This window comes from Leptonychotes weddellii, chromosome 2, assembly GCF_054177405.1.
Source record: "Leptonychotes weddellii isolate Sample4059 chromosome 2, ASM5417740v2, whole genome shotgun sequence".
Taxonomy (NCBI): Eukaryota; Metazoa; Chordata; class Mammalia; order Carnivora; family Phocidae; genus Leptonychotes; species Leptonychotes weddellii.
The window spans coordinates 63,281,894-63,295,985 of NC_138370.1; the positions used below are offsets into that span (position 1 = coordinate 63,281,894).

The 14,092-nt window shown below is 39.1% G+C and overlaps 2 protein-coding genes across 9 annotated transcripts in view; one reads left to right on the forward strand and one right to left on the reverse strand.

Moving 5' to 3' along the window:
- ARFIP1 (ARF interacting protein 1) overlaps positions 1-3,776 on the reverse strand; it is a 120,244-nt gene extending 116,468 nt beyond the window's left edge. For 5 of the 7 annotated variants that reach the window (XM_081811762.1, XM_006727246.3, XM_031026295.2 and 2 more), the window contains exon 1: positions 3,517-3,730. The gene's annotated coding sequence lies outside the window, so the exon portion shown is untranslated. Of the gene's footprint in view, positions 1-3,516 lie in introns of all 7 variants that reach the window. The other 2 variants (XM_006727245.3, XM_031026275.2) reach the window with 2 other exon arrangements.
- A 55-nt stretch (positions 3,777-3,831) lies between these two features.
- On the forward strand, positions 3,832-13,509 carry TIGD4 (tigger transposable element derived 4). 2 transcript variants are annotated; one of them, XM_081811760.1, is made up of 2 exons: positions 3,832-4,181; positions 11,098-13,509. In XM_081811760.1, exon 2 carries the CDS (start codon positions 11,548-11,550, stop codon positions 13,081-13,083), a length of 1,536 nt encoding a protein of 511 aa, XP_081667886.1. In that variant the 5' UTR covers positions 3,832-4,181; positions 11,098-11,547; the 3' UTR covers positions 13,084-13,509. The 2 variants fall into 2 exon arrangements, with proteins under 2 accessions (XP_081667886.1, XP_081667887.1); XM_081811761.1 differs by having other exon boundaries at positions 3,966-3,980; positions 11,089-13,509.
- The last annotated feature ends 583 nt before the right edge of the window (positions 13,510-14,092 follow it).

The window sequence follows — 14,092 nt, forward strand, 5'->3', positions numbered from 1 at the left end:
AGAAAAGTCTGGAAACCTTGTTCTAAAATACTATCTCATGCTCGCAGAAACCGGAGTTGGCCAACTGACTCCTCTGGATATTTAGGCCTCATCACCAACTCCACGGTTCTTATGATCCTGCTTCAAAAACTGCATCACAGTTCCCTAAAAGGTCAAAGATCAAGCCTGAACATCAAGGAGCTATTAGTCCAATGCTATCACAGATATACAAAAATAAAACAAAATAAAAACTCTTAGATGAGAATATGGCAAAGATGCTGCCATATTTTCACAAAAGATCTGAGCTATTTCCAGCAACACCCTAAGATAAAGGTTTAGAAATCATGAAGAGAAGAATAAGAGACAGAAGAAAGAAGAAAGAGAAAAGGAATAAAGGAAAGGGAAAAAGAAAAGATATACTTTTATAGACAATAGCTGAGAATCTGCAAGAGCTATTCAGTGGCTTCCATGGCTGCCTAAAGCTAGTAGACCAAAGATAACAAGATTATTTTCAGATTCTCTTGTTTTATAGTGTTTTTCACACATCCTAGAACTAATGCTGGTACATATCTGACTTTCAGACTGTCATGGTTCCTAAGTCATCATCTTTAATATTACGTGGAACAGGTCTTTCCAGTCTGTACATATATTGATAGTTTTTTCATCCATAGCCATATTAGCTTAAATTCCCTGTGGAGGGGTGCTTGGGTGGCTCAGTCAGTTAAGCATCTGACTCCTGGTTTCAACTCCAGTAGTGATATCAGCGTCATGAGATGGAGCCCCGAGTCGGACTCCACAATGAGCATGGAGTCGGCTTGGGATTCTCTCTCCCTCTCCCTCTGCTCCTCCCTCCCATTCTCTCTCTCTCCCAAAATAAACAAATGAATCTTAAAAAAAAAATTCCCTGTTGAATTTATTCCTTACTCCATCCCAAATCTATCATTCTTGGATGTATTTATACCTCCAGACTCTTACAAAGCCAAGTTTATTACTTAAAACCTTTTTCTCACTTTCCACTCCTCACGTCATTATAAACCCACACACTCTATATACACACAGATTTATATCCATCCCCATGGGAAAACTCTATCAAATAAACACTCCACAGGCTTTCGCCAAGTTCATTTCTTTGTGTCATACTTTTAGGTATGACATTCAAAAAGGTGTTCATCTACTGAAGATTAATAAGGGAAAAGATCTTCTTTTCTTAACAGCTGATAGGAATAAGGTGAGATACCCCCAAGTCATGCCAAAAATGATGTAAAGGAAATATGGTAGAAGCAGTCTAGAGTAGTAGTTAAGAGCTCGAGTCTGGAGTCAAACAACCTAAGTTCAATCCTGGCTCCACCAGTGTGCTTCCGGGCAGATTACTTTGGCTTCAGTTAATCACTTAGTTTTAGTTTCTTCATCTATAAAAATGGAGATTTTAGCCATCTTATAAAGTTGCCGTGAGGATTAGATGAGATAGTCACGTAAAACATTTAACATAATGCCTGGCACAAAGTAAGCAAACAAATGTTAATTGTTTAGTGTCAGATATAACCTATCTGCTGACTTTGTCATCAGCTTAGAAAGAAACTAATTCAGCATAATCTACTCTTTATAAAATTATGTTTTCTGCTCCTCCAAGTGATGAAAGACTTCAGGAAAATAATTTTGTGAGCAGAAGAATCTGGTTACTCTACACAAACTATGATAAGCTGTATAGGTCTCTTCAAGTTCTAACATTCTACGAAACAAGAGGCAAACGTTTAGAACTTCAACCCTCAACCAATAAACACTTCCCAACCAAATCAGTAAGTTCAAGTACACACTCTAAACTCACATTAAGTTTGGAGGGATACTAACCTATTCACATGAAAGAACAATCATTAAAATACCTAATATAGAGAAGGAAAGGGGATGACAAGATAAGCAGGAACATACCAAAAATTTAAGCACTACACTACTGAAATTATCTTATTTGCCATTCCTAGCAAAGCCAAAGTCTCAAGGGAAAAACAAGAAAAGGAAAGCAAAGGACAACCAAAATTTAAATTTTTTGTTCTGAACTGTACCTAGTAGGTTGGTGGTATTTAATATGTATTACATAATAATTAACCACATTAATTTGTAAACCCACTGGATCTCCACAGCATTGGTCACAAACAGCTATCCATAAAAAGAAACCTCAAAACCACAAATCAGGAACTACGTAAGTAGGCAGTCTTGCTTCCTTCTCGAGGTCTAGGAAAGAATTCAGAAACACTGACATTTTGAAGTAGTTAAGAGATTTCAGTATAAAGCTAGAATCTCTGCTTTCTACTCTCCCAATACAAGCTATTTACAGTTTGTAAAAATAAAACTCCACAAAAAAAGTTGTCATTAACTTGAACAAGACACTGAGGAATGGTTTTTAATCTCTCTGGAGGATTTATATCTCCTCTGAGAATCTGATTTTTGTAAATGGACATTCTCCCCCAACTCCCCATGCACTCAAAACAAAATTCTGCACATAATTTCAGGGGTGGGGATGAGAAGACCCCTGGAAGTTATGGACTCCTAGACTATGGACCCCAAGGCATAACCCAGGATTAAGGCAAACTAATTTATTAATTTGAAAAGGAATGAAAGTAACTGAGGCAGAGATTTTCATTCAAATAATAAAATGAGAAATATTTTCTATTTTCTCAGACAAGGAGTGTTGGACGTGGTCAGGAGAGGGTGTTGGTCGTGTAGAGCAAGGAAAACAAAGATAAGAAACGAGTTAGAGAAATTACGTACTTTAGAAGAAAACAAAGGGAGGAGACAGAAATCCTAAAAGGGGATGGCTTAAGGATTGTAGGAAGTGTAAACTATAAACTTTTTGAGATCAAAGGGTTCAAGAGGGAGATAAAAACATAACAAAGGAAGCAATAAAGTAAAAAGGAAAAGCGTCTAGAAACTGTTCTTAAAAAAAAAAAAAAACCTCTTTCCTTTTCCTAGACACGTAAACACTAACTTGGCAAAAAGGAACGGACGAGAAAACGACAGCACGACTTCCTCCCCAAACTCCAGCATTCCTTGGCCGTCCTCACAAACACAGACTTGGGACGTTTCTTAGGCAAGGCTCCAACCTGCACCACTGACTGCCCCGTGAACCTCTGGGAGGGACTATCACTATCTCCATTCCTCTCGCTGAGGGAGAGAGGAAGTAAGGGATGCAGAGAGAGCCGGAGAAAAATAAACACTGGACATCAGACCTGAAGGTGGCCCACTCCGAGACTTAGTCGAGAAAGACCTGGATCCTGCCACCCCTTTTTCTATCAGACACATGCAAGGATGAGAGAGTGCAGCCTTGCAAGGGCCAGTCCTCCCTTTTCACCGGCTGTTTCGGGGACACAGGGGGTTGGGGCAGAAACGAAAGGCCGAATACTTGGGCAGATACGGCACAGTCTAGGGACAGAAGTGTCCAGTGAAAGTCCGGAATGGCAAGCTCCAGAGGCAATGTGTCCGCCCCCACCAACTACCTCGGACGAGCCTGCCCCTCCCTTCCCTGCGGGCGGGCTCCGCCCTCACCTGTCTGCGGGGAACTCGGCGGCTCTCACGTCGAGGATTATCCCTGCCGCGGCTCTCTGGAATCGCCTCAAACCTGGCACGAAGTGAGCGGAAACGCGACCTGGTCCTTTTCCTTCTTCCCCTCCCCCCACGCACCTCGGATTCTCGGGGGCGGGGAGCAACTGCAGCTGTCACAGCTTCACACTGACCAACCGCCGCGGACACTCAGACCGGCAGCCTCTCAACCCGGCCTGCAGCACCAACACGGAGAGGAGCGGAGCCGGAAGTGAGGAGACCGGAAGTAGCGTTGTCCTTGGCCCTGGACGGCCTCTCTCTCCCTCAATCTGGCTCGGCCCAGCCACATCTCGATGGTGCCAACGCGCCTCCCTTGAGGCCTCCTCCGCCCCTCTCCTGGAGGCTGGCCCCGCCCCTCCCGCTGCGGCCCTAGCAACCACATCCGGGGCTCCGCGGGTGCTGTTGCCCGGGTAATTTTCTGGCGGCGGCCGGATCACAGAGGGGTGTGCGCCCGGGTCCCAGTGCACCTGCCATAGCCGGGAGCTTGCAGAAGGGCGCGCGGGCCTGGTGTTGAGTGGTCGGAGGTCTCCTGGAGCCCTCAGCGTCCCTTCTTTCTCACTCATACACCCCAGCTTCACGCGTTAGGCTTCCCCCCAGCAGACGGTGAGCCGGTGCCGGGAGGGTGGAGGTGGACGTAGCTCGCCGCCACGCATATCACAGGAGAACCAAAGCTTTCTCAGCTGCTGGAGAGCACGTAGAAGGTTGTTTCGGTCCCGCGGGGGGTGGGAGGGTGGAGGGAATGCGGGGTTAAGGGAACAGACGGGATGCGGGCGCCTTACCCTCGCTTCCCCGGTTCTTGGAGCGCCCCACTCCGGCCACGCCACTCACGCCCACCCCTTCAAGAAGACCAGACCTCCAAGCCTGGCATCCCTGAGTTCTTGTTTGTAATCACTCTCTGCGCTGCTCGCTCGCTCGCCGACGGTGGACCCCTTATACATTTTCTTTCCTGCTCCTGTTTCTTTATCCAGATGACTGAGTTCTGCTTTATTTGCTCGCCCCATTTCTTCTTAGGTAGATCATTGCCCTGTCTACAGAAACCGCTGAACAATCCTCTCTGGGCCCTCTGTAGTTTACTAAGTTGAGACCCCAACCTGTACTGTGGATACCCTCCCTACCCCCGGCACTGAATGGAGGGAATATATGGCTGCACAGTGGTGCTAGACACACCTGAAGCTCATTTGCATACAGTACCTACAGTTGATCCATCCACATACATCTCCCATCAAGGTTCTGAACTGTTTTTCCTTTGAAAGCCTTGCATGCTCATTTTTACCGCCATTTCACTTGGAGAAATGCGAAGGATAACAGTGCATTCTGTGGGATTTACTCTTCTTTAGACTGTACTTCTCACCTGCCTTTGTCATATTAGCTGATGAGACATTTTTAATGGCTAAGTGCCCAAAGACAGACCTTTGCCTTTACAAATTCTAGGGAGTTTCAGCATACTGAATCATATATCCCTGTGCAAATATCTTCCCCATATCCGTGAATAGTAAAAACCCCTGAGGACACAAAAGTTTCAAAAGTAAATAACATTATTTATCGGCTGAGATCTCCAGGACACTTCCTCTGTCAAAAACAGTACTGAAGTCTCAAAACATGAATCTGTGTATAAAGGACCCTCATCTTAAGTGGCTTTGTCCTTAACGAAAAGAGAAGAGCAAATGTATATGCCAGTTCACTCAAACTGTAACTTCAGTTCTATAGCCTACTGTGGACTTTTCTGTTCAAAGCCATCCTGTTAGTCTTCTCAGTTATAAGAAAAGGATCCCAATCTAGAATAATTACTGCTCTCGTTGTATAGGAACATATTGGAACTGAGCAGCTAAGTACAAGTATTCTTAGTTTCAGAAGGGTAATTAGGAAGAGGAGCATGGTAGTGCTCAGTGGTGCTTGAATGATCTGTACTTAACTGTTTGAGTTGGCTGGCACCTTAAGGATTCCTGCCAGGTGTCTCTTGAGTTTGGGGATGCTTAGCTTCATTAGAGTTAATCTAACTATTAAACTTTTAGACTCAGAGGTGTTTCTTAAATTGGAAAGGTGGACACTTGCTTTAATTATTTGTCTTTAGCTGGTTAGTTTCCTTGGCAGCTGGTGATGTTTTTGATAGAGATTCAGATGGATTCCAAACTGCTTGGAACTCCTGCTAATTTCTGTTTGGTGAAGGTGCCGTTAATCATGTTAGGTACTTCAGTCCGGTGTGATCCCGGTACTGCACGTGATTAGTTCTCATACATAGTGCAAGGCTCCACACAGGATTAGTCTTCCCATGATTTCTGCTGCCCCAAGGGAAATTAGAATGTAGGTTGGCTCGAAGAAAACACTGGAAGCTGCTTCAGCTGGTGATGGAAGACAGTGAAATTCTATGTAATTTATTCTGGAAAAAGGAAGCAGTAGCTGGTATTTTTTTTTTGATTTGGGGGAAATTTTTGATGCTGACAGAAAGACCTTATTTTAAAGCTAAACCTGCTTAGATGGGGATCTTTCTTTCTTTCTTTCTTTCTTTCTTTCTTTCTTTCTTTCTTCCCTCTCTCTTTTTTTCTTTGCCCTAGAGTTTGGGGAATTCTGCCTGCTCATTCTCTTAAGAAGAATAGATTACTTCTTTTCTCTAAATTGGCATCTATGTTTGGAGAGGTAAGAAAAAAGGTAATAGTTGTCTTCTCTGTATGTTTATGACATGGGGATTATCTACTAATTTGTCTTTGTACTGTTATTGGCTATTATTCAGCTTTTGAAAAATCGGGTGCTATTTATTCACTTGGCTTGTGGGAACTCTGACAGCCTATATTTCATTTATTGACCACAAAGGGGGGCAACAGGTTAAGGAATATTATTCCTTTCTGAATGAGTTAAATGTGCACGCAACCTTTTTTCTTCACTTTAGATGTTGAATACTGTATGCTGCATATAAATAGTATTTCCTCAAGAGAAAGAAAAAGGTGCTACCTTCAAATCTTTTCTAGGGGAATTCTGGTAATGTCACAATAATTTTATCACTCTCCATCATCACCTCCCTTTTCATGGAGACATATTTAGTTAATGATTGCACAGTGTAATTCTCTGGAAACAAACCTTTGTTAGAGGATACTGATAAATAGAACATTTAAAGAAGCCCGTGAATAGTAGTCTGAGTGGAATATAAGAGTAGAAATTGTTCTGACTACAAAGAGAAAAAAACTGAAGTTTTTCATAATTCCATTATCTAGAATTAACATTCAACATTTTGTCAATGTCTTCTTTTCTATGCATATATACTTTTCCTACATTTATTTAAGAAATTGTTATTTAGAACCTACTGTTTGCTGGGCACTAAGCACTGTAGGAATAGCCATGAGCCTCTGCCCCGGTGTAACTTACAGTATATGTTGGTTTTGTTGCCATACAGTTTTACATTTTGCTTTTTTCACTTAAGATATTATGGAATTTTCTTCATATTATTAAATATTCTCCTTCAGTGGCTCAGTAGTGTTTCAGCATATATATTTCTTAATTTATTTACTTAGTCCTTTTTATACATTTAGGTTCTTTCCTGTTTGGTCTGTAATTATAAAACAACAATGTGAGGAATATGGTTGTATGGTAAAATTCTAAGATGACTTCCAATGCTTCTCACTTTGTATAATTCCCTCCCATATGAACATGATAGGACATCATTCTCATCATGTTATATTACATGCACAAGGGATTTTGCAGACGTAGCCAGCTGACTTTAAATCAATCAAAAGGGAGATAATCTGGATGGGCCTAAATTGCTACAGGAGCCTTTTAAGAGCAAGGAGTTTTCTCTTGCTGGTGCAGCAGAGAAGGCAGAGAGATGCGAAGCGTAAGAGAGGTTTGACAGGAGGAAGGTTCTCTATTGCTGAAATGAAAAGGGCCACAGTCAAGCGCCTGAACCAGGAGCTGAGAGCAGTCTCTGCTGATGGGCCAGCAAAAAACTCAGGGACCTCGGTCCTCCAACCACAAGAAGTTGAATTCTGCAAATAACCTGAATGAACTTGCAAGCAGATTCTTCCCCAGAGCCTCCAGATAACTAACATCTCGATTTCTGCCTTGTGAGATCCTAAGTAGAGGATCCATTTGAGCTCACCTGGATTTCTGGCCTGCAGAACTGTGAGATAATAAATGGGTATTTGTTTTAAGCTACTAAATGCAGCAATAGATCATGAAGACATGTGTAAGCTAGGTTATTTTTATATTTATAATTATTCTTTGGGGATAAAAATCCTAGGTATGGACTTGCTGTGTAAAAGTTATGCACATTTTTAAGGCTTTTGTATCATATTACTAATTTGTCCTTCATAAGCTTTGTACCAATTTATATACCTCCTCACAAACTATGTTATGACATTCTGGCAAACACTAGATACTGCCATTCTGATAGGCAAAAACAAAAAGCAAAAAGGTATCCTGTGTTGAAAGAAGATTTACATTTCTCTTGTTACCAGTAGAATTGACTATTGTTTTCTTGGGAGTTCAATTGGTAAGTCTTTTTTTAGTGACTTGCCTATTCTTATTCTTTAGTTAGCTTTACCATTGACATAGAGAAAATAGTATTTAACATGTAGTACAATATTTCTCTGCTGTAATATTTTCAAGGAGTAGAATGATTAATGATCTTAATTGAGAGAATGGGTACTTCTGAGAAATATTACCTCCTGCCATTACTCCCTGCAAGAAATATCCGAGACATTATACTGTAGGAGAATGGAAACTGTTAACTTCATTGATTAAGCAGTATTGGTGCCTTGTTCTTTTCTAGGCAAAAAGTCTGGCTTGTCTGGTTTGGCGTTAGGCATGTGGTTGTTTTGGGAATAAAGATGAATTGTATGTTACCATGGAAAATTGTAGGTTTCACTATTGTTTTAGAAGGAAATGTATACTGTTAACTCGCAGAAAACAACTAATATCTTCCTAAATAAACATATCATTATTTTCAATTTGATCAAGATAATCACTAATCTCTGTGTATATTATATTGCTTTATATGGGAGGAAATTCAAGTGACTTTTTCTGTAATCCTTGTTATTTGAGATGATAGGGTTTATTTCTGACAAATGATGAAATAAGGCAGAAGGAAAAGAAGGAAGGAAGAAAAGAAGGGAAAGAACAGAAGATAGAAGGGAGAGAGAAATTGGGAGAGTCCCTTTTTCTCTTAGGGAGTAATTTTGCGTGGTTTTCTCTTAAAAAATTGGTTCTTGCTACCTCAATTTCTGAAGGTTGGTATCTTCCTAATAAGAGCAAGATAATTTTAAACTGTTTATTTTGAAGTAATTGTAGATTTATAGGAAATTACAGAAAAATGTGCAGAGAGGTCCCATATATGAGCAAGGTTTTTTTGTTTGTTTTTTAGTTGAATGGTCAAAGCTTATTTACTTAGGAAGGTCAGCCCACTTAACAGTGAGATATGGTTGCTATTTGTATTCACAGAATTCATAAAGGCCTATTCTTCTGTTCTGCTGTAGAGGCTTGATATTGTTTTTGTTTTGTTTTTTGGGTTTTTTGTTTTGTTTTGTTTTGTTTTTGTTAGATTCAGATAGGCATTGAAAATGCTGCTTTGGTTTGGCTTGGTGCTGGGAACATAGAGTGTATAACTGTTATCAGAGGAGGCCACACCAGTGTGATTCAAAGACACTGTAATATAGTGAAAAGAATAGTAGACTTTACATTAGAAAGCCTGGATTCTGGACTGCACTCAACTGCATTATAACTATATGAGCTTTGAAATTCAGTTTTATCTTCCTCCTGAGTTGTTTGGAATATAGGAAATAAAGGTGTTTGTAAATTAAAGCCCTAATTATTATTAAGACTTTTTTACAGTGACAACAACAAAAAATTCCTTTACTAGTTGTAATTCTGTGATAAAAATTACTTTTTAAAAGACAACAAAGGCAGAGGAATTTTGACAAAAAGTGTTGTCCAAAATTTTGTGCAAAAAATGCACATGACATCTTGAAACCTGGGAAGACAGAGCGAAAAACCTGAGGAACATCATGCCCACATTATTTCACACAGTAGTAACACCTCATCAAATTAGCTTGTTACTTTGGCCTGCAGTAGGCCCCGAGCTTGTAGATTCTCGTAGGGTACGTGCCACCTGGGAAGATAGGGGCAAGCCCATCTAGGTCCGTGTGCCTGTTCTCACAGTACTGTTTGATTTAAAAGAATCTCTGCTTTCAGTATATATTTCAGTGGGATTCTTGGCTTCTGTTTGCAAGTAGGATTTTGAAAAATCTTCGAATTATAAAGATCAACACAGCCAAGGGGCCATTAGAGAGAGGATAATGATGATGAGATCATCACCAAACATTCATTGAACACTTTGTAAGGTGCTAAATGCTGTGCTGAGTGCTTTACACTAGCTTGTTGAATCTCCTTGAATGTGCAATAACCCTATGGGGTAGGTGCTGTAGTTACACCTATTTTACAAATAAGGAAGCTGAAGCTTCAAATGGTTAAGTAAACTACCCAGGATCACATAAGTTTACATGGCAGAATCACTTGTCAACTCAGGTGTGCCTGACACCAAAGCCCAGATCCTTACTGTATGATAAGCCCTTTATTTTACAGATAAGGAAGTGGAGGTCCTGAGACGTCAAGAGCCATGGTCACTTTCCTTCTTACTCTAGTCTAGGTCTTTTTCTGCATTATATCCTCTTAACCATTTGCTTATTCCTACACATTTTGTCGATTATTTCTGGCCTCTGTGCATCTGGCTAATGTGTCAAGTTAATACAAAGTTACTAGGTTTGGGGCACCTGGGTGGCTCAGTCGTTAAGCGTCTGCCTTCGGCTCAGGTCATGATCCCAGGGTCCTGGGATCGAGCCCCGCATCGGGCTCCCTGCTCGGCGGCAGGCCTGCTTCTCTCTCTCCCACTCGCCCTGCTTGTGTTCCCTCTCTTACTGTGTCTCTCTGTCAAATAAATAAATAAAATCTTTAAAAAAAAAAAAGTTACTAGGTTTGTAAGCATTTAGATAAAATAATATTTTGATTTTTAAAATTTGTAATGGAATCGCTTGATTTGATTTTTAGTGAAGCCTTTTCTACCAGACTCCTCTAAAGGGGATGCTGTCTCCCATGTGCTATTAAAAGTTGAACCTTGTGACTACTGTCTGACTGTGTTTTTATTTTAGAGAAGTCAGAGGGGGGCAGTTGTGACTTCATGTGAAAAATAGCCACCAAAGATCTATGCAGCATCATTTTTAGTTCTTTAATTTTGGTAAGCACCCATTTTTAAAACAGATTAAATTTGCCTGAATTATTTCAGAAGTATATATTACAAAGCATTTGAAAGCAAGCGAGAATTCAAAAGCACAGAGCAGAGCTAGAGGGCTTTTTACAGAGGTCCTTTAGGAGGTAAGCATTTCTCCTGGAAGCTTTGGTTATTACATTTGCAGAAACATGTTCCCGTTCTTTTCATCATTATTAAAAACATAACTAATTAGTATAAATATTCTTTTTGATATTCAATTGACACATCATTGCTAAGATAGCTTTCTTTTTTTTTTTTCTATTTTCAAGAGGCAGAAGATATACCGTCAAGTCCTAGAAGGAGTCTACCACTTTCTTCTCCACCCTGGAGAGACTTGGAAATTAATGGGTAACATTTTGCTTGAAAATTACTGAATGCTTTTCCTTCTTATCTCGGAGGCCTTCTGCGGAGAATTAATAGGAGGTTGAATGTGCGCATGGATAAAATGGATCATCTTAAAGGATTGAAGTTCCAAAAATATATCAGCAGGACTGGACAGGTTTGACATAATGAGATTTCTATTTTAGCTTGACTTCTGGAACACTGAATAAACTATAAACCGAGCCGCACAGGTCCTGGGAAGGAAGTTTCTCTTCCAGAATATTCTAGCTGTGTGTAACATTTTTCTTACTCAGAACCTTTGAAAATATATTTACTTACCAATTTTTAGAAATTTAAAGAAACAGCCACCAGAAAGACAAGCAGTCTCTACATAAGCACTGGTGGAGATGGCAGAAGCTTCCGAGGATGCCTCAGCTCTGCCCGTGACAGTGAAGAAAAAGAAAAGTTTATCCATTGAAGAAAAGATCGACATCATAAATGCAGTAGAAAGCGGCAAGAAGAAGGCAGAAATTGCAGCTGAATATGGAATAAAGAAAAATTCGTTGTCTTCTATTATGAAGAATAAAGACAAAGTTCTAGAAGCCTTTGAATCTCTGAGATTTGATCCAAAGAGAAAAAGACTGAGAACTGCTTTTTACACAGATCTGGAAGAAGCATTAATGAGGTGGTATCGAATTGCTCAGTGTCTAAATGTACCAGTTAATGGTCCAATGTTGCGTCTAAAAGCTAATGATTTTGCCCTGAAACTGGGACATAATGATTTTAAGTGCAGTAATGGTTGGCTGGACCGCTTTAAATCCAGGTATGGTTTAGTATTCAGAGCTCAACCTGTAGAAGCTACAGGTGTATCAGTAGACCCTTCAACTGTCTGGCACCAAAATGTACTTCCTTATTATTTAAATGATTATCATCCTAAAAATGTTTTTAATATAAAAGAGACTGGGCTGCTGTATCGAATGTTACCTACAAATACGTTTGCATTTAAAGGAGAAACATGCTCAATCGGAAAGTTATGCAAAGACAGAATAACTCTGGTGGTTGGGGCGAACATGGATGGCTCAGAGAAACTTCCTTTGCTTATCATTGGAAAAAACAGAAATCCACATTGTTTCAAAGGTATAAAATCATTGCCTGTGTGTTATGAAGCTAACAGAATGGCATGGATGACCTCAGATGTATTTGAACAATGGATGCGGAAGCTCGATGAGAAATTTCAAGTCCAGCAACGAAGAGTGGTGATTTTTGTTGATTCTTTTCCTTCACATCCAGAGGTAAAGAACCTAAAGTCCATTGAGTTAGCGTTCTTTCCATCATGTTTATCTTCCAAATTTATAGCTATGAAACAAGGTGTTATTAAAAGCCTTAAAATCAAATATCGACATTGTCTTATCAAGAAATTTTTAAGCTCTGTTGAAGGCAGCAAAGAATTTACATTTTCTCTACTCGATGCAGTTGATACTTTGCACCTTTGTTGGAGGGCTGTAACCCCAGAGACTATTGTTAAGAGTTATGAAGAGGCAGGATTCAAATCTCAAAAAGGAGAAAGTGACAAGACAAATGCAGAGACAGACACTGGTCTTGATTTGGTTGCCCATGCTCAGGCAGCAGGCGTGGAATTTCCTGAAGGTTTATCTATAGAAGAGTATGCTGCCCTCGATGATGATTTGGAGACATGTGAAGCTGCACCAGAAGGTGATTCGGTATGGACCAAAGAAAGTAAATCAGATGAAACTGAATTTTATACTTCTGACGAAGAGGATGATGATGGATCTCTAGGAACTGAACTCCCTTTGCCATCAAAAAATGAGGCAATAACTGCTTTAGATACTCTTAAAAATTTTCTTAGAAGTCAAGACATGAATGATGAGCTTCATAATTCTTTAGCAGACCTTGAAATTTTTATTAACTCATCATCTAAATAATTATTTGTGGTACAACATCTGAAGAGTAATAGCTTTTCCTGATGTATTTTACCATATGAGGTATATAAAGGGAAAATACCACTTAAACATAAAAAAAAAAAACAAAAAACTTTGGTTTAATTGCATATGTCTTTGACCTGAATAGCAAAGTTCCCTAGGTAGATTAAGTAATGAGTAAGTAAATGAAAAATATGAATTTCAATTTAGTAAGGTTTTGGGGCGTAGAAAATGTATTTCAGAGGCCTTGTACTTAAATATATGGTATAGATGTCAAAAATAAAAAACTTTCCAGCTATTTGATTCATACAGGTTGAATTGGTGATTGCTATTTTCTTTTTTTTTAAGTGCAGATCATGTTCTAGAATGTTTTAATTTATCTACCTCGTTTCGGAAATAAAATATTACATATTTATTTTTATAAAGACATATATTCTAGCCTCGTATCAAGTATTAACTTTAAATTACTTTATTTTTCTTGTGACTAGCTTATCTTGCTAAGAAGAAATTATGAAAAAGTACTGAAAATAAAATCTGATCCAATTATATACCAAAGTGATTAAAAATATGTCTCACTACTTTCAGAAGGTCAAATGAAAGACTATTAACTTATCAGATGCTTTTTGTCATCAATAACCAGAAGATGATATGGATTCTTCCTAAATATCTGTATGTATATGTGTGTGTTTAATAGAAAAATCTATTACTGAAACATTTGTTAACTCTTATATTTTAATAAGATTACTCTTGAAAAGTATATATGAAGATATATATGCAGTTATTAGAAAAGAAAATGTTTTATGTGGTTCTTAGATAGTTTTCTAATTTTAACAGCTGAAACTTTTGATCTATCATTATTTTCTTGATTTTACTGAATTTTATTTTCAGGAAAAACTGAGTGTCTTTTCAGCATATTTTGACATACTTAATCATTTTTTCTTTCAAATTCAATGGCTAACATATTGAATTAAAATTCTGTTTGAGGAAGTTTTGTCTATAGAATCTTTTAAAA